General features: G+C 35.3%; 1 protein-coding gene across 1 annotated transcript in view; it reads left to right on the top strand.

Annotated features, from left to right (window-relative positions):
- CNOT4 (CCR4-NOT transcription complex subunit 4) overlaps nucleotides 1–21407 on the top strand; it is a 157201-nt gene that overhangs the window by 117986 nt on the left and 17808 nt on the right. Inside the window, exons 8-10 of the mRNA XM_008150503.3 lie at nucleotides 3600–3657; nucleotides 5509–5758; nucleotides 8251–8745. Of these exons, the coding sequence (XP_008148725.1) occupies nucleotides 3600–3657; nucleotides 5509–5758; nucleotides 8251–8745 (803 nt within the window). The remainder of the gene's footprint in view (nucleotides 1–3599; nucleotides 3658–5508; nucleotides 5759–8250; nucleotides 8746–21407) is intronic.

Consider the following 21407-nt stretch of genomic DNA (forward strand, 5'->3'; position numbering starts at 1 on the left):
TTGTGAATCAAATAACACTATCCACAGTAAAAGACAACACACAAAATAGAAGAAAATATTAGCAAATCATATATCTAAGTGACTAATAAGAATATATAGAGGACTCCTAAAACTCAACAACAAAAATTAGAAAACCTGATTCAAACATGGGCAAAAGACATGAATAGACATCTCTCCAAAGAAGATATAGAAATGGTCAATTAGCCATGAAAAAAAGCAGAAAGCAGGTGTTTGAAAGGGTATGGGGAAATTGGAACCCTGGTGCACTATTGATAGGAATATAAAATGGTACTGCTGTTTTGGAAAACTGTATGGAAGTTCCTCAAAAAATTAAATAGAATTACAGTAAAATTCATCAGTTTCACTTTTGGGTATATACCTAAAAGAATTGAAAGCAGCATCTCAAAGAGATACTCGTACACTAATGTCATAACAGCATTACTCCCAATAGTTTAAACGTGAACGCAACAAGTGTCCATGGACAGATCAATGGACAAGCAGAAATATGGTATATACATACAATGTAATATTATTCAGCCTTAAGAAGGAAGGACATTCTTCAATATATTACAACATGGATGAACTTTGAGCACATTATTGTCACAAAAAGACAAATACTCTGTGATTCCACTTATACGTGATATTTAGAGTAGTCAGAATCATACAGAAAGAATATGGTGGATGCTGGGGGGATAGGAAAATTGGTGAGTTATTGTTTAGTGGGTACAGAATTTCAGGTTTTACAAGATGAAGAGTTATGGGGATGGTTGGTAGTATTAATAACAATGTGAATGTATTTAGTAACACTGAACTGTGCACTTAAAATATTTAATGTGGTAAGTTTTATGTTGTGTATTTTACCACATAAAATTTTAAAAGTATATTACAGGTTTATCTCATTTTATGTGTATTATGTACATCTGTTCTTCATGTTACCACCAAATTTATCTTTGTAAAACAGTGCTTTATTTTTATCATTTCTGTGCTCAAATTTCCATTGGCCTCTGTCCATCTTTCTATCCTTACCTCCCATTGTTAAAATCATCCTACATTAACTAAACTAATTACTTAACTTTCTCCCAGCTCTATCTGCAACCTTTTGATTCTGGGCACACTTGTAATTCCTACCTTTAATGCTGGTCTTTCCCCCTTTCAATGGCTTACTTACATTTGAACTCCCCTAGGAAATGTTCTCTGAATGTCCCACTTCAGTGGGTTCACTTCTAAAGACCTCTAGCATTTATTGATGAAACAATTAATTTAACAGTTGGCGCTAGCAGATATTTGTTTTTGTGCACTTGTCTTATTGCCACAAATATCTCTAACTGAATGGATTCAGAACTATATCTTACAATTATTTGTAATTACCTACTTGACTTAATAACAGGAATTGATTTATTTACATTTTATGAATAATAAGAAGTAAAGATGCTCTTCACGTAAATTTCAGACCTCTATCTGTCAAATTCTAGAGCATTGGGCAGTATTTCTTCAGAAAGTACTCTTGGTATTCAGGGTACTAGCCCTTGTTAAATTTTTTAGAGTAATTAAATGTGGTACTAGTAAGTTGTCTGTAAGGTGACTTTGTATGTATTTTCAGTCAATAAAATCATTTTGAGAAATGTGGAATCTGAATTTTTTTTTACTCTAGTATGTCAGAAATAAGTTTTTGTATTTGGGTACTAATACTTATTGTTTGTTTATGTGCTGGGGTTAAATAAAGTTAGTTGTAGAAATAGCTTGCTAGTTCTATGTCAAAGCTGTGTCAGTGTTGTAATGCTTATACCAGTTTTGGTTATAAGTCAGAGGAGTTCAGGTGGACTTGAAGTTAGCAATTCTAAATTACTTCACTGTGGTACTGAATTTTCTATGTATGGAAGTCAAGTTTTAATGTGTTTTTTCTTTTTAACAGTTGATTGTTAGCACAATCAAACAAAGGTTTGTTTCTGTTAGTGTGTGTGTGTGTGTGTGTGTATGTTCATGCACATGCCTTCTGTAGGGTTATGATTAGAATACTGAAGTATTAATTTTTTTCTTCTGAACCCAGAAAAAGATAAATGCTCATATATATTACTAGAGGCCCAATGCATGAAATTCATGCAAGGGACTTGGCCCTTGCACCCCCGTCTGCCTTGGCCCCGGCTTCGTCTGGAATGTTGTCCCGAGAGTTGTTCTGCTGTTCGGCCGATTTGCATATTACACTTTTATTATTATAGATTAGCTACAAAGGCACCAGGCCCCATTTTAAGTGTTTCTCATGTTTTATTTTTTCAACAACTCATATGTACTATCATTAAAATTCACTTTTCAGGCAAGAAACAGGCATGTTAAATGCACCTAAGACCACATTGACAATTAAGTGGCAGAGACAGGATTTGAACAAATTCTGGCTCCTGAGCATTCATGAGTCACAGTAACTGTCCTCTGAAACAATTTCAATATTACCATACTAGACCCCCCACCCAACTTTCTGAAAGCCAGTAGTGACCCACTTATTATACTCGATCTCATAGCATCCAGTTTTATGTGCAATGACATATATCCATGTCCTATTGTAAAACTGCCACATAAACTGTTATCTAGAAGTTACTAGAGTAATCACAATATCTCCAAAAACATTTTAAAACTACATCCCCTCCTAAGCCTCAGTTAATATTAATCTACTTATTATGAGACCAGTGTTTCTGACTTTTTCCCCTCTAAGACCTAGGAATTATAATTTTATGTGCCTCGGGCATGAAACAGCTTGGGCCACTTACACAGGCATCAAGCTAGGATGAACTAAGGACTGTATATCTGCTTTGCCCCTGATTGAATTAAAAGCAACACCACCAATCACCAATTTTCTATTTCTCTCATGTACTTGCTCCCAAAAGTTTCTCCCTTCCTCCAAATGACAGCGATTTGAAATGATAAACCAAATAGTTAAATTCAGAGTTGCCTCATAGTGATACTGAATGAGGTTCTTATCTTTAGAGCATGCTTTGTATCATCTTGTCTAGTTGCTAGTATTTCACTGGTTAGGTGTCCTTTCTTTCTTTCTTTCTTTTTTTTTTTTTTTTTTCATTGCTTTCAGAGACCAGGAGAGAGGGAGAGAGAGATAGAAACATAAATGATGAGTGGTGTCTCCTTGCCCACTGCCAGGGGGTTGAAGTATTAAATTTACTGCTCTTAAGAACCTATAGAGAACATTCCAATAACTTTTATGCCCCCTGTCAAAAACACCTAGAAAAATGGGTATTATTTCAAGAAATTGAATGGGGAATGTGATAATTACATGCACAAAACTGAATAGTTTATTAGACTTTTAACCTATTACTTGGAGTAGTATCCATTTTAAGTAGTATTTTTAAAATAAGTTATTGTTTCACCCATTGTTTTTGGAGAACCTTATTAGAATGTAAGTTGTTCTGTGGTAGGAATTTTATCTTATTATACTTTGTATTGTTAATATCAAACTAATATCTTACATCATAATGCTTCAGTAAGTATTACTGGAGGGTAAGATGCCAATTTTTCTGGGCTTTTAAAAACTCTGTTTTTTTATGGTGAAAGAATGATTTTACTCTGATTTGATTTGACTTGTTTTCTCTTTACAGCCCCATTGACAAACCTTCAGATTCTCTCAGTATAGGGAATGGTGATAATTCCCAGCAGGTAAGATTTTGATATTGTATCCTTTCACGTATCTGTTCTCCCCCTAAAACAGGGCATTCTGTGTAAATGAATTTCTAGATAGTGAGAAATACTTTAAATTTTAAACAATTTAAAAACACTTTTAGTGGACAGCCTTGCTAAATGTATTATAATTAGCCTTCTTTTTTCTCTACAGAATCTATAGAGCATAATTTAACCCTTTCATAATGTGTTCAGAATTATCATTATGAACACATGTTATTGTACTGTGTGACAATGTATTAGTGTCCTTAGAGTCTGCTATTATTGGTCTTCTTGACTCTACATGAAATGGTCCCAGCCTATGCCTTCTACATTCTTGATTTTAAGCATTGTTTCTATGACATATGCTCCCTTGTCCCTTGCTGTCAACTTTATTTTCTATTTCTCTCATATACTTGCTCCCAAAAGTTTTTCCCTTCCTCCAAATGACTGAGATTTGAAATGATAAACCAAATAGTTAAATTCAGAGTTGCCTCATAGTGATACTGAATGAGGTCCTAATCTTTAGAGCATGCTTTGTATCATCTTGTCTAGTTGCTAGTATTTCACTGGTTAGGTGTCTTTTCTTTTTCTTTTTTTAATTGCTTTCAGAGACGAAGGGAGAGGGAGAGAGAGATAGAAACATCAATGATGAGAGTGAATCATTGATCGGCTGCCTCCTGCACACCCCACATTGGGGATCGAACCCACAACCCGGGCATGTGCCCTGACCAGGAATCAAACTGTGACCTCCAGTTTCATAGGTCGATGCTCAACCACTGAGCCACACCAGCTGGACACTGGTTAAGTTTCTGTACACTTTCTTACATTGGTAGAAATAAAATGTAGTTCTAATCTCTTCCATAGTGTTTGTGAGAAACGTAGAGATCTGAAATACACTGCTTTTCCAAAATTTTTGCCTACAAATTCCATAAAAGAATTTGAAAATCTGTATGTCCCCTTGTGTATTTTAGGTTAAAATTTAAGATTTGTTTAATAATAAGTTTTAAAAATTACAAAGGAAATAATTGATATTTTGATTTGATCAAAGCAACTTATATAAGTATAGATTTTGATAAAAAATAATTGTAAAACAATAAAATTATATTGGAAATTCATCTCTTATTGAGATAGATAAGGACATTTTAAAATTAGTTTCATGTACCTGTCATGCATATTACCTTTCGGTTTAAGTTTCAGCAGCAATCCAGTCATGTTTTCATTTTTCTAAATGTAAGTGTTAAGATATCTTGTTCGTATAAATGAGAGATGGAACAGACAGTATTATATCAGTATCACTCAATTTTTTTAACTCATTCTGAGTTGAATACCTAAAAATCATATAAAGATTTATCATAAAAATTATTTTTAATGATGTATTTGGAAATAACTTGATTAGATCTTCTTTCCATATTTGTTCAAAACTAGTGCATTGGGAATCACCTAGTCTGCAAAAGAATCCAGTCATTTAGAGTCAGTCACTTGCTCATCACCAACCTGAATATTTCTAATAAATTTTGGTTTGATTCCCAGAAAGATTTTACTGTTGAGCAAAATATTGTAGTTAGGTCCCAGAGAGTGAGAAATATTCTTTTCTGTGTAAAGTGAGAGAAGTTAGGTTGTAAAACAAGAGGAGACTGGTTTAGTCTTTCCAGGAGGGTCAGTTTTAGAGAAGACTATTTATATAAGTTGATGGATTTTTTTTTAAATTTGTGCTCCCATAAAAGAAGTTAAGTACCCCAATTTGAAGATGACTATTCTAATACCTTTTGTTGCAAGTCATTTTAATTGTGGCTTATTAAAATGTATAAACTTATATTGATTATTCTTTTCTTTTCCTATTTCATTTAGATATCTAACAGTGATACACCATCACCGCCACCTGGTTTATCAAAATCTAACCCCGTCATCCCCATCAGTTCATCCAATCACAGTGCACGCTCTCCTTTTGAAGGGGCAGTAACTGAGTCACAGTCGTTATTCTCAGATAACTTTCGCCATCCCAACCCTATTCCAAGTGGGCTTCCTCCTTTCCCCAGCTCCCCACAGACATCTAGTGACTGGCCTACAGCACCAGAGCCACAGAGCCTCTTCACATCAGGTATATAACAGCACCGCTGCATGTTCATAATTACACTCAGACTACAATGAGACCCTGGTTTGATGGGTTTTTATCCTTTTTCTCTCCATTTCCTTTTTCATAAAAATGTAAACATTTAAAAATATAAACTGCATGGAATTGGATGGTTAGGTAAGTTGTTTTATGACCTGGAACTTAGTTCTATGTTAACAGGCAGATTTCTCCAGAAATCAAAGGTTAGATAATTTTTTTCCAATTGTAAAACATGTATTCCTCTAGAAAGTATTAAGGGCTTACATTTTATTTTAATTATTTTCTTTTATTTTTTGTTAATCCTCACCCGAGAATATTTTTCCATTGAGAGAGAGAAACATCAATGTGAGAGAGACACGTTGATTGGTTGCCTTCTACATGCACCCCGGCCAGGGCGGGTATCAAACCTGCAACTGAGGTATGCGCCCTTGACTGGAATTGATCCCCAGACCCTTAAGTCCACCGGCTGACGCTCTGTCCACTGAACCAGATTGGCTAGGGCAGGGCTTAAATTTTAAACCATATTTGTGTTTGTATAGTTAAATTTAAGATTTCCCCCCAGCTGACAAAAGTCATATGTTGATTTATATTAAAATTTATATTTTTTTGAAAAATTAAAATTTATATTTTGCCATTTTGAGTCATTTTCATTTTTATTTATTATACGTTCTCTTGTTAATGTGAATAGCATCTATTCTCAATGGAACAAATTATACTTTGACTTTAATAAAAATTTTAAAATGTAAACTTTACTAATAAATTCTGTTATATTTGTTATTACTTTACTAGTAGCCCATTTGCAGGAAAATCCTGCAAGTGGCTGTTGCGGCTGCGTGCGCTGCCGCTGCTGCCGCCTTTGCGGCCACCGCGCCTGCACCTGCTCGCCACTGCCACCCGCCCCGCTCCGCCCCATTCCACCCCGCTCCGCCCCACCCCGCCCGGGCTTTCCCTCTGGCAGCCACCTTGCTTTCCGCTTTTCCTCCCTCTTCCTTCTAGGTTGTCTTCAGTCTTCACTCCTCTCTCTCTCAGCGTATGCAAATTAACCACCATCTTTGTTGGGTAATTTGCATACTCACCCTGATTGGCCGGTGGGTGTGGCTTTGGCTGGTGGGCGTGGCTTGGGCGTAGCGAAGGTGCGGTCAATTTGCATATTACTATTTTATTAGGTAGGATTTCATTTAAATGACTTGTTTTTTGTTGTGTGTGTGTTTTTTAAAATATTTATTGATTTCAGAGAGAGGAAGGGAGAGGGAGAGAGTGATAGAAACATCAATGATGAGAAAGAATCTTCGATTGGCCATTTCCTGCATTCCCCCCTACTGGGGACTGAGCCCAACTGCAAACCAGGAATGTGCCCTGACCAGGAATCAACTGTGACCTTTTGGTTCATGGGTCGATGCTCAACCACTGAGCAACACCAGCGAAGCTGGGTTTTGATTATGAATGTCTAAGAATATAATTTGGGTTTCAAGTACTTTTGCTTTCATTAGCACAATCAGTCTATATCATTCAGAGGTTTTTGTTGTTGTTTTGAGTTTTTTTGTTTTTTTTTCCAATTGATTTTTTTTTTTTTTTTTAACGAGAGAGTGGAAAGGAGCAGGAGAGACACAGAGAAACAACAGTGTGAGAGACACATTGATTGGTTGCCTCCTGCACGTACCACTATCAGAGCCAGAGATCGAGCCTGCAACCCAGGTACCCTTGACCAGAATCGAACCTGCAACCCCTCAATCTGCAGGCCAACACTAACCACTGAGCAAAACCGGCTAGGGCAATTCTGCATTTTTTATATTAGTAACTTAAGAATGAAATTACTGTCCAGTCAATGTGGGTCAGTGGTTGAGCATTGAGCTATGAATCAAGAGGTTACAGTTTTATTCCCGGTCAGGACACATGCCCGGGTTGCACGCTCAATCTTCAGTATGGGTATGCAGGAGGCAGCTGATCAGTGATTCTTTCTCATTGTTGATGTTTCTATCTCTCTCTCTCCCTTCCTCTCTGAAACCAATAACATACATATTGTTTATATATATATAATATATATGTATATACATGTATATATATGTATGTATATATATATAATGAAATTAGAAGTATAAGAACTTTTGTAATTTTACAAAATCTTTTTTTTTTTAAAATATATTTTATTGATTTTTTACAGAGAGGAAGGGAGAGGGATAGAGAGTTAGAAACATCGATCAGCTGCCTCCTACACACTCCCCACTGGGGATGTGCCTGCAACCAAGGTACATGCCCTTGACCGGAATCGAACCTGGGACCCTTCAGTCCGCAGGCCGACGCTCTATCCACCGAGCCAAACCAGTTTCGGCTACAAAATCTTAATGTGCTAAGAAATCATACTTTGTGTATATTTGCCTTTACCTTGTAATATGATGTTTAACTTTGACTAGTATGGATACTTATTAAGTGTGAAAGTGGGCTATGTATTTTAAATTCATCACTCATTTTGTCTCCAACAGAAACAATTCCAGTATCGTCCTCTACAGACTGGCAAGCAGCATTTGGCTTTGGTTCTTCTAAACAACCAGAGGATGACTTGGGTTTTGATCCCTTTGATGTCACTCGAAAAGCCTTAGCAGACCTGATTGAAAAGGAACTATCAGTCCAAGACCAGCCTTCCCTTTCACCCACATCTCTTCAGAACTCATCACACACTACAACCGCCAAAGGTCCAGGCTCTGGATTCCTGCATCCTGCTGCACCTACAAATGCCAACTCTCTCAATAGTACCTTTTCAGTCTTGCCACAGAGGTTCCCTCAATTTCAGCAGCATCGAGCAGTTTATAATTCATTCAATTTTCCAGGCCAGGCTGCCCGCTATCCTTGGATGGCCTTTCCACGCAATAGCATCATGCACTTGAACCACACAGCAAACCCCACCTCAAATAGTAATTTCTTGGACTTGAATCTCCCGCCACAGCACAACACAGGTCTGGGAGGGATCCCTATAGCAGGTAGGTTCATTTATAGTCCTTGAGAATTTGTGAATAACTCATGCCTTCGGGTTATTGGGTGGGTAAGGAGGGAACTTTTGAATAATAGAGTACTTATTTAGTCTTGGAAATTTCTTTGGAAAAAAATTAAAGTCCTTGTAATCTAAAATTTTTTTAATTGGGTGGATGCCTTGTAATATTGAGCTTTATAAGGATGGTGGAGTATTATACCTAGTTACTGCTTGGAATAATTTCACTTAATAGGGTAGTTACCAATTTTTCATATACCATAAAAATACAAAAAGAAAAAGAAAAAAATGGCCTCTGAAATTATGGTGCCAACACCGTGGTCAAAATTCTGATTATACATTCTAAAAGTAAACTGGTTCAAAAATTTTTTTAAAGATGGTAATAAGTGAGAGCATGAAGGATAAAGCCACTCTCTAATTACTTTTGGTAGTTACCTATTTTGACTGATATACACATACACATCAAAACTGTGCTTAATGTTAATAAAGTATTTAATATTTGAGAACTCTTGATTATTAATATTTCACAGACATCTACATGCATAAGTATATTTTCTGTAAAAAAGGAATTGTTCAAGGAGAGATTATTTTCCCTTTTGGTATGTCATTTTTATTTGTTGGGGGGGGGGGTGGTATTAAGTTTCTATAAGTGATGCCAGAATAATTCTGGTATGTACTGTTACCTTGAAGGTTTCAGAATTTTTGGGTTTTAAAGTCCAAAATTAGATCAAGTGACTTCCATATTTAAAGGAATCATTCTTATTAATAGTTTTTTAAAGTTTAATTTGGGCTTTAGAAGTGACTAGTAAAAAGAGTGTTCTTCTTCTGATTCTCTCAAGTAGAATAGAATAGTCCCTCACTCAAATGTAATTCATGAAATTAATTTTATAATTTGTCATAGCCTTTAAGATACGGCATGGCACAGTGTTATTGTCATAATGTGCTGTTACTAGCAAGGTGTTCATTGTCTTGGTTTTAGCAAGATTGATAGATGAATTTACAGAGATCCATCAAAATTCTTTAGCTCTAATCTCTTTATGACCAACAATATTTCATTTTTAAGACAAATAGGGGGATTGAGAGTATTGTTTGTAGTTGTTGATATTGTGAATATAACAGTTGATACAGTAAAGTTATTTTGCATAATCTTTATAGCACTTACTATAGTAATTTGCATATCAGTGGGACTCATGATATTTGTTAATCTGATATGATAGTAGGTGACTCAGAGTGACTTTTTAAATCCTCTTCTATATGATATTCACAGAAACACTAAGTGTTCAGTTTTTGGTACTCATTTTATGTTCCTTTCAAGACAGCATATTAGGGTGTAATTTTGTTTTGCTTTGTTTTAATCATTTAGAAATGTGGGATTTCAATTACTACTAGTATATCTTATAGCTGATTATTACATTAAAATTAAAGTTACGTTCCCCTAAGTAGTCTAAACATTTAAAAATAAAATATTAAACCAATTACAGGGAATAGTTGGGCTCCTATTTGCCCAACAATGAAGGAGGCCATGTGGGTAATACAAAATAAATATAAAATATGGATACTGTTTCCAGGTACTTTACAGTGTAGTTGAAGAGATAAGGTGATTATGTATAAAAGTGGTAACTATATGATACTGGAATCCCAGAGACACAAATGGAGCTTATATTGTTAGGGAGGCTTCATTGAAGAAGTAGAAATTGATCTATGCTATGGAATCTTGGATTTGGGTTAGCAGGAGGGAAAGAGAAAGACCTTTTATGTTAATGGGAATGTCTGAATAAAGGTCTAGAGGCAGGAATTTATTACTGTGTCATGATGTGAAGAAGCAGTCGAACTGCCTTCTATAACAGGAGGTGATTCATGTATTGTAGAGGCAACAGATAAGAAGATGGGAGCTTGGTCAGCAAGGCAAACAGCATGACTTGATCTGACAGGAAGGAGGATGGATGCCTTTGTGGAACTTTAGTTCTTAGCTATTTTAATTGTGTACTTTTATTTGACTTATTACATGACCATTATCTGTTCTTCCAATTTTATTATTATCATATTGTCCATTAGCATAAAAAGAGCAGTTTTAATCCAAATATTTTAAGCCAGTAGGTGTTCTGGAAATGCCACAGTGGTAATGAGTAATCACTAACTTGTGAGTATAGTTATCCTCATGTTAGTCAAATGAAAAAAAAATCTTGTGGGAGGTGGAGAGAATTTGTTATTTCAGATTTTGACTATGCATACTTGTTTGGTATTTAAATGGTGTCTTATTATTAAGATTATTATTAGATTATTTTTAAGGCTTTGATGACTAGAGAAATTTTAGTTTAATGTACCAAAATACTTTAAATTGTTACCAAGAGTTATACAGAATCCTCTTACGACCTACAAATATTTGGCAGATACCTCAGAGAGCTGAATGTGCTAAGCCACAAAACAGAATAGTTGTATAATTGTAGTCGGATGATTTAGTTTTAGTAATAATTAGAAATGACAGAAAGTAAGTCTAGAAAACTATGTACATCTTAACTGTGTCTAATTCGAAGCAATTTAATACCTAGGCAATATCTGCCTCTCACATTCTTAGTTGTAACTCAGTTGTACTTGAGTTGAACTATTGAAATAGGTTCAACTTTGTATCCTGTGATGAATAAATATCATGGTATTTTACATAGGGTAGCTTTCCTTAGTGCTTGATAATGGAGGGTACAAACGGTTTCAGTGAGACTAGCCACTTTAAGATATACTTAGAAAATATTCTATGCTGAAAAGGGCCTGCATATTTATTCTTTAGATATGTGGAGCAAAATAGGGTCTCTGACCTTCAGGAACAAATGAATACTCAGAGGTGTCAGTCACCTACATATCATATAGATACCGTATCTATATTTATTACATATTTGTATTTAATTTTTTTGTTTTGTTTCAATTAATTATTAAAAATTGATATATCTGAAATCTATCATTGGAAGGACAGTTGCCAGAGGTTTGACAGAAATGTGGCTTTCCTTTCCTTTGCCTAATTGAAAACATTTTTGTGTTTAAAATTAGTTATTTCCTTAATTAGAAGAAAAGATGTTAGCATATCTTGGCAGCACATTTGCTTAAGTTTAGAAGGAATTTTGAAATAAATATTCTTGGGGGAAACTTTTATTAGTGGGAGTTATAGTAAGTCCATTCAGATATTTTCTATTATTGGAACCATATGCTTTTGTTTTAAAAAAATGACTTTTCTGGTCCTAAAAAGTGACTTATCTTATCCAATGCCTCATTTTAGGAATGGCAAAACTGTGTTCCAGAAAGGTTAAATAATTTGTTAAAAGTCACACATTCAATTAGTAAGAGAATTAGGATAAGAACCCAAATCCCAAATTCAATAACTGAAATGTTTTCCACTCCAACACTGATGCTTTCCTTCATAAATGAAGATCACTGGCATGTACTTTAACTTGGCTTTCTTCCTGTAATAATTGATTTTTGCTCTCACACGCTTGCAGGTCCCTTTTTATCAACAGTATCTATTCATGAGACAATTGGCCCACCTCAGAAATGTGACCTATTGTTGCAAAACAGAGTGAAGTTTATTGACCTGATGAAAATTAATCTTTTGTTTATTGCTCATTAGCACCATATTCTCACAAAGAACTCTAGTATAAAATTTCCCTTGCACATCCTCCATGCTATGTACTTAGGGTTTATAGAGTCCTTTCAACTTACTGAAAAAAAACTATGAAATAACCTATTCTAGAGACCTGAAAGTCCTTTTTTTCTCATTGTCAGTGAAGCTATCTTTCCAAATGTAATTTTGCAGGTATGTTTTTCAAGGAACTCTGCCAAGATGTTTTTATTCCATAATGCTAAAAATTGTTTGGAAAAACAAATAATAGTAAGTCTAAGTCTGTTAGCATTGTGTCAAGATATACTTAGAGATGGATTTTTTTTCATGTTTTTATTCATTAAATTTTACTTATGAGAGGGCATTTTTCTTTAAATTTTCTTTGTTAACAGTGACTTGATTGAATTTTGAGTCATGTGTGAAACAAGTCACTTGTAGCCAAATAATTATCAATTTTAATTAGGAGAACTGATCTCATTTCATGTATAGTTCTTGGACCTAGAAGTAGTCATCTCGCTTTCAGTCAATTGGATCATTGTATTGTTGTTGGCATTTTACTATTTTCTAATTACTTCAAAAGTACACATTAAATTTTCAGGTGCTAAATGGTAATTTGCTGAATTAATATATCTTTTTATTTCTCTTTTCTAAGCATAATTTCTGCTTTTAAAGATTAATTTATCATTTTTCCCTTTAAAAATCACAATTTTCACTTCTGTGAATTTGGTTTTAACTTCTTCATAAAATATTACTTACTATTAGCAGTTTCTAAATTTATAAGGGGTCCAGTTGGCTTGGCAAAGAATGGCTTTCCTGGTCTCTTTTTTTTTTCCTTTTTGTATATTTATAATCCTAAATCTATTATATTTGTTGTCATATCTGACATAGTATTAAATTTAAGGGTGTGTTTAGAGTGTAACTACTTTCTAGGTACTTGATACATTTATATTTTAAAATTCATGTCTTGTTTCACACCCGGATTCCAATCAGTAAGCATGTATTTTATATATGTATCAGTATTCCAAATATTGAAATCATTTTTAAAGGGACTGTTAACAAATCTAGTCACCCGTAACTAGACCATGACTGACTTTTCCACAGGGGAAGAAGAGGTGAAGGTTTCGACCATGCCACTGTCAGCCTCTTCCCATTCATTACAACAAGGACAGCAGCCTACAAGTCTCCACACTACTGTGGCCTGACAACAGAACTGAGAGGAGAGGATTAGACTCTGGGGTGCTTGCATGGGCAACCGGATTTTTGCATGATTTCTTTCTGATTTTGCATTTAATGTATATACCCAAAAGAGCCAATATAAACGTTCCTCATGCCTACAACTAGTGTGTTACCTCATAGTTGCTGAAGTATGTCTTCATTAGGCCTTTAACACAATTTATTAGTATAATAATTTTGGCATTATTTCTCATGAGTGATACGATTTTTAACTCAAAAATAAACTTGTAGTACTAATTAAGATCCCAAATGAGATTAGCTAGAATTGTTCTTATTTTGGCTCTATTATTGAAAATATGCAAAGATAATGGTAGTTCCTTGTTTTTTGATTTGTGAAAAAATGGTAATATCCTAATATACTCATGAAAAATTTAAAAATTAAGAAGATAATGTCTTGCATTCTTTGAATACTTAAGAATACATATAAAACAAAATTGGTGGTGTCTTTTAATGCTCAGAAGGATGTTGTCAGCAATTGTTTTTAGTTGTACGGATTTATGTCCTATATTATTTATTACATGTTTAGAAACTGTTTTTGTTCTCTCTCATTTGCACATTTGCACTTTCTTTTTGAATGGTTGTTAATTATTTATAGATGGTTAAAAATAATCAATATAGACTAAATGCAATATAATCTCTTTTCTAATGCACTGCCTAGTATACCAGGAAGTGCCTCAGAAACAGAATTGCAACTTACAGTTGATTTTTATCAGAAACTTGAATATGGGTAGACATTGTATGTGAGAAGCAACCATAGCAGTGTAACTTTTTTCTTTGAACAAACGGTATTTCTGTGGGATATCTGTTTGGGAATTTAATTGTTTAAAATAATTGAAATGTGATAATAAAACTATATTACAAGTACTTGACCAGGATGGGACTAAGGTGGAAGAGAAGAGATTGGGGATCCTCAAAAATTAGGACAAGTAAGTTGTCATAGATCATTTTAGTTAATCACAGAGTAGTGGAATACTTTATTAGGACATAATGTGAAGTGATATTTTTGGATAATACACAATTTCTTGAAGTAGTTTTAAAATTGATAGTGAAAGAAAATAAGTTGAATTCAGTTGTAAGCAATGGACAAAAGCTGATTCAGAAATCATGTTCTAAATTAAGCAGCTGGCAAGAAGGGGCAAGTCAGAGCACCTCTTGAAGTTTTCAGAAAAACAATTGTGACTTAAAAGATTTGCCTTCATTTGTTAAAAATATTAAAAGGGTAATGTGAATGCCAAAAAAGGAAGCATAGAGATTTAAAATAATAATAAAATACCTTATGAGGAGACACTTAATATGTTGAAGATGGAATTTTGAAGGTTACCTCTCTATATAAAGTCTGGTTACTTTTCAATAGTTTTATATAAGTTAAATGGCTTTGTACTGAGATATAGTGGGGTAAACTAAAATCTATTCTTAGGTATCCTTTGATTGGGTTAACTGAGGTTGTAAAGCAGCTACTTAGCCGTTTTATTTTTGTGAAATTCTTCATAAATGACAACCTCTAATTTTTTTAAAAGTGATTTTAGGATAGCATTAGAAGAAATTTAGAAAATACAAATGAAATATTGTAGACTTATTAGAAGCCTTTCATCATGGGTTAATTATGGCTTCATTTTTGCTATAAGAGGCAAAGACATCTACTTAATGTCTCTTGTGGTGCTAAGGCTCTGGGCTTTGTTAACAGACTTGAGCTCCCTGAAATGAGGCTTAGTAGAGCATAGCTTTCTCCAGCCTTCAAGGCAAGCCTTTCATCTCCTAGATCAGCTCCTCTTTACTTCTCTGTGTTGAGAGGTAGACCTGTTAAACAAGGCTTCTTTCCTGTGATAACTTTGTCTCTCCTTTCTCATTCCTAGCCAGTGCCAAAGAGCTGTCAGGTAATTTGCCCAGACTCGCTAGAACCCAGAACTGTTTCCCTGCCTCCTCCTCCGCCGCCACTCCCCCCCCCCCCCCCCCCCCCACACACACACACACACACACACTTCTGCAGACATCATATGTCAGGACAATGTTTCCTTTAACTATCTTTGTAATTCCGAGATCTTGGAAGCCGAAGAATAACAAGCCTCACTGTTTTGCTTACTTAATATTTCATATAGTATGATTTTTAAATAAGTGAAGTCTTATAATCACAGTCATGATTAAGTATACTAAAGCACAGAAGAAAGTATACAACACATAGAAGAAAGCATCACTTCACATAGCAAGTAAATTGATGAAACTAAATGATGGTAAAGAATGAGAAATTCTAAAAATCTTCAGATTATTTTTGATAAATTCCTGCATCATTAATTTATCATGCATAGGGGACATTTTGTATGCTCTTACCTACTTAACCTTTAAAAGGTGACTAGTCAATTCCTTAGATTGGGAATTAATACCTGGAGTCCAGAACTCTTTAGTCATACTTACAAAGTTATGAGTTTGTATGTACATCTGTCCATTTTTTTCTGGGTAGAAGACCCATAGTTACTAGGTTTGTAAAGGGTTTGGTGACACCTCCAAGAAAAAAAATTAGGAACTTGTATCTGTTTGTTTTTTTTATCCTCACCTAAAGATATTTTTTCACTGATTTTTAGAGAGAATGGAAGAAAGAGGGAAAGACCGAGAGAAATATCAATATCGATGTGAGTGAAACATCAATTGGTTGTCTCCTGCACAAGGCCCGGGCCGGGGAGGAGCCTGCAACCGAGGTCCATGCTGTTGACTGGAATTGAACCCAGGACCCTTCAGTTCGCAGGCCAACGCTCTATCCACTGAGCCAAATCAGCTAGGGCAGGAACTTCTATCTTGAAATGTTTTTAGTGCCACTGTAGGAAAGAGACATCTAGATTGATTTTAGTTATATGATGCATGTCAAATGCCTCTTTATTTTCTTAACGATTCCATTAGAAAACGTTTTCTGATTAATTCTTTTCATTCTGCTGTTGCATTTTATTTTTCTAGGTGGTGCTTTTGTATACTCTCCCCTTATTTCAACAACACATTAATTAAGTATTTGAGTGCCTATTCTGTGTTAGTGACCTGAACTAGATCTTGAGGGATACAAGGTTGTGTAAAGTACAGACTCTGTTGTCAAGGATAACAATCTAGTAACAGTTTTATTTCAAATTATTCTTATGAGGTCAGCTCTTGATATTTTTAGCCACAAGGACAGCCATAGCAGTTCAGACTCAATTCATTATCACTCTGACAGTGGCAACAGAGGGTATTGAATACTGATCCTTGAACATTTTAAACATATAATTTGCCAGGAGTGAAAAAAATCTTAACAGGGAAGGCATATATTTGTTATTTTAATTTAAGTATTTCTCAGTCATGTGCGTGTATTGCTCATGTCTTTTACTTTTTATTTGGTATCCTTCAACTTAAGTAGAGCTCTATAAATGCATTCTTTTAAAGAAAACAACTTTAAAGCATTGTGTCTGAGCACATTTTTACTGACATGGTTCCTATTTGTACAGTATTCCAAGCACCTTCAAACTGCCAGAGCTCTCTTCTGCTGTGACACTGGTTTATAGGGAGCTATTCCTACTTAACTCCCACAGAGGCATTGCCTCAAAAAGCCAAGAGAAAGGAAAGAATTGCAGGTGCATTGAAATCTTACAAAATGAAGACCACCATGTTATTTGTGTGTACATTAAAACTGGGGACATTTTTTTCCTATGTTGAGCTGTAAAGTTTGGATTTTTTTGTTGTTGTTTATTTGATTATGAAGTTTCCCCAAATCTGCTTAATTGACTCTAAGAGATAGATACCATATAATTGAAAACATTATTTTAAAAATATTATCTTAAAGAGAGGTGATAACCCCAAACATGATATATATGTCTTTTTCTACAAAATATGACCAAAGTCAGTTATCTGGTGTCAAGCTAGTCCTTCTGCTCTTTGTGCTGTGTCTCTCATCTAAGCCCTTTGATTTGAATGAGTCCCTACTGTGTTGTCTCCTTATGTTGAATATATGGCAGTAATATATGCAGGTATCACACATTAAAATGTTTAGTGAACTAATCAGACAATATGCCAGGGGTCCTCAAACTTTTTAAACAGGGGGCCAGTTCACTGTCCCTCAGACCGTTGGAGGGCCGGACTATAGTTTAAAAAAAACAAAAACAACTATGAACAAATTCCTATGCACACTGCACATATCTTATTTTGAAGTAAAAAAACAAAACGACAAAAACACCCGGCGGGCCGGATAAATGTCCTCGGTGGGCCGCATGTGGCCCGCGGGCCGTAGTTTGAGGACGCCTGCACTATGCTGATACAAAAATAAAAGTAGGAGTTAGAAGTTATGAGCTTGTTCAAGGACAGGCTTTGTAAATCTGGGTTCTTATTTTGAAGGGTGGCTGAAATTTAGTTGATGAAGGAGGGGAAATACAGTAAAGGGAATAGATTGAACAAAGAATTAGAGATAGCCATTAGCATGGTCTGTAGGGTTTGGGAGGGAAGGACAGTGAGGAGGAGATGGACGGTGTGAGGTATACAGGTCATAGAGAAAGGTGGGGCAAGCGTGCACAAACCTTGAATGCTAGGAAGAGTTTAGTCTTAATGTGATTGTGGTCAATGGTAGAGAATGGTAGTTTCTTTGGTAAAGATGTAACTTGATTGTAGCATTTTAAGAAGATTAATTTGGTAATATCTTTGCTTGAAATTAAGACCAGTTAGCAGTTTATTGCTGGCTAACATGGCCTGGACTATAACAGTAATAGAAAGTGAGAAGAAATTATGAGTTAGAAGTCAGAAAGAACCTAAGAAAAAACCTTTCGGTTTGGTTTGGTTTGGTCTCCAGTGACCTTTAGAAGTGTAACTTTAATAAAAAGGTTCAGATAAAAACCAGATCTTTAGGATTCATGAGGAAATGTCAAGGATATAGATGCAACAGTCATTGCGTACTTAACACATTTGACAACAAAGGGGAAGAAACGAACAAGATGCTAATTAGATGTGTGGTAGATCTTAGAAGGTGTTGCTTGAAGATAAGTGAGATACCTAAGTATTTAAAGGCAGAACCAATTGAGAGGAAGAGATGGACAGTGCTGAAGAGATTAGCTGATCCAGTAAGGTACAAATTTCTATAGGTACTTTGGAGGAAGTAAGCCTCTGAGATTAAGTTGAGGTTAAGTTGTGGGTTTAGCTTTAGAGAGGTGGGATATATCTTCCTCTATTATTTGTAGGAACAATCAGAAAATTTAGGAGAGAGAATAGAATGTAAGATTAGAGAAAATAGGAATAGTAAAGGGACTCATATCAGTAATTATTGAATGCATGTTGTGTGAGAATGGGGGCAAAAGAGTGAAGTTGGAATCCTTTAAAAAAAGATTAAATTAATCTGTGAGAATAAGCCTAGAAGGGCATTGGAAAGGAATGAAGAATTGCTGAGTAAAGATAAAGACCAAATTTAAAAATTTGAGTCTAAATGTGTATGATTTTGTATATTTCTTCTGCTTCAGCACAAAGCATCAGGAGAGGACAAAGCAAATATTAAGAGTTTGTGTGAGGGTGAAGTCCATTTTGAAATACCTAATCTTGTCAAGAAGATTGCACTAAGGAAAGAAAGATCCAGTGATGTCAATATGTTGAAGAGAGTTTAGTGATTTTAGCTTTCATAGGGACAAAGAGCAGGTATAGTCCTGTTAAGAGAATGTCAGATTAGGAGATTGTGGTTAGTGAGATATCCACTCTGCTGAATGATGAATGAGAACAAAGAAAGGATTGCAGATATATTAACTTTAGGGCTAGAGTTTGGAAAGAAGTCTAGCTTTCAGAACCCCCATGATCTCTACCTGCTTTCTCTCCAGTCCTTTCTTAAGAGTAGGAAGTTATACTATATGAAAGAATTGTTGAAAGTATGGTATTGCTGGGGGAATCCTGGGTCAGGTTTCCTGTAAGTTGATCATGCAAAGCAAAACTTTGCACAATGGAATAAATAGTCCTTTCTCAAAGTACAGTAGGAGGGTGTAGAAGCAGAGTGAAGGGGAAGGCTGGGGAAAAGCCAGAGATGAGATTGGACAGGTGGAGGTAAGCCCAGTGAGCGAGAGGGATTGGTAGACAGACATGTTACATATGATGTGAAGCAGCGGTTGCCAACCTTTCGGGGGTGGTCCGGGGACCACCGATTGGCGACTGCTGATGTGAAGGACTGAGACCGAGGGAGTAGGTATGGCATATGAGTTTGGTAGTTAGTCCATATTACAGGTATGAACTGGTTTCTGCCAGGCTCACATACAAACTGGAAAAAAAAACAAGCTTTCCATCTACATTAGGGAAAGTATCTCTTCTTAGTTGGACTAGGTCATTCTGCTTCATTTATATAACAAATTGGAATTAAAAGCAGTAGATTGGTGAAGAGTAGAGAAGAGAGAAATTAAGAAATTTCTCATAACTGATTATAAAAACATTGTAATAGGTTTCCCCAAAAGAGAATGTGCCCTGTGAATAGATGTATACCTGCAAGTTGTTAAACTAATCTACTCTTGGTCCTTATATTTTGTATTCTTAGATGTGACCTTTAGGAAAAACTGCTGCAGATGTAGTGGAATAGGGATGGAGATAAAGAGATATAGAACACATTTTTCCTCCTTACTTGATTAATAGCAAATATGCCTAATTTGGAAGCACCCTTAATTTTCTGACACTAAAAAATTTAAACTCCTTGGACTTATTTCATATATGTCAGCTGAGGTGTCAAATATGACATTTAAAAATGATAATGCTTCAAAGTATAAGTCATTGTTCAAGAATACTATGTTTGTGAAACCATGCTGTTAGAGCAAGAAGCCTCCTTACTGCTCTATGATTTCCTGCCAACAGGAAATTATATTGCTGGGCATGCTAGCCTACAGCATCTTTAATCAGGAGCTTTTCCTAAAGAACTACTCTTGAGAATTCAGGATTCATTAAGGAGAATGAAACTTTGTTCCAAAGAGTTTTAGAGTGTCCTCCCTTGAGTTATACAGAAATCTGGTTTATAATTATTAGGTTCCTAGAAGGGAGGGCAAGCCAGTGAAGAAGTGTAAGACACATTAAGGTGTAATATTTGCCTTTCAGCCTCCTGGATGACACACCGAGTACTTAAATTGTGGATCAAGCAACTTTTATACCCCACTGTCTCCTAAAAAGGAGGTGTGTGAGGCAGGGGGAGGGGGGAGGCCAAGGGGCTGTAGACAAGAGACCTTAAGATACTTCCTTTCCTTAGTGGGTAAATAGTTTGAAACAACCATTTCAATAATTTTGAAATGACAATAATGGTCTTTCTGTCTTCATGACATTTGATTAGTGTTATGTAAGAAAAGGTTTGCTTAGCAAAGTTAAAGTGTAAGCCTAGTGTTGTATGAGTATGTGGTTGAGTGCGTGTGTTGGGTTATATGTAGTAATTTTTCAATTAAATCCTCCACTTGGTGGATGTAGCAGAGGAAAAAGTGTCAGGCCATCTTTGTGGCTTTTCATATATTTATTCCTGATGTATTCTGATTAAATTATAATCAAGATAATGCTATATTTATATTCTGTCTTTCTCTAATTTTTGAAAGAAATAAAGACCCTATTTAAATGCAATAAGGTTATAATACTGGTGTCACCTTACCCCTGATCATGTTTTTTCTGAACAAATATTTTCATAGCTTTTTCTCATCAAATTTCACTCTCACTACTAAGAATAGTCATATCACACTCTTTGGGAACCCAAAGGAAAGGTTAATAAGAAAAAAAAGATTTGTGTTAGAATCATGAAATTGCATAGTATATAACATAATTTTCAATAATCCTCCTTTGAAAGACCAAGTAATTATAATAAACAAGGCTCAGAAGGATTGTAA

The sequence above is a fragment of the Eptesicus fuscus genome, chromosome 14 (assembly GCF_027574615.1).
Source record: "Eptesicus fuscus isolate TK198812 chromosome 14, DD_ASM_mEF_20220401, whole genome shotgun sequence".
Taxonomy (NCBI): domain Eukaryota; kingdom Metazoa; phylum Chordata; class Mammalia; order Chiroptera; family Vespertilionidae; genus Eptesicus; species Eptesicus fuscus.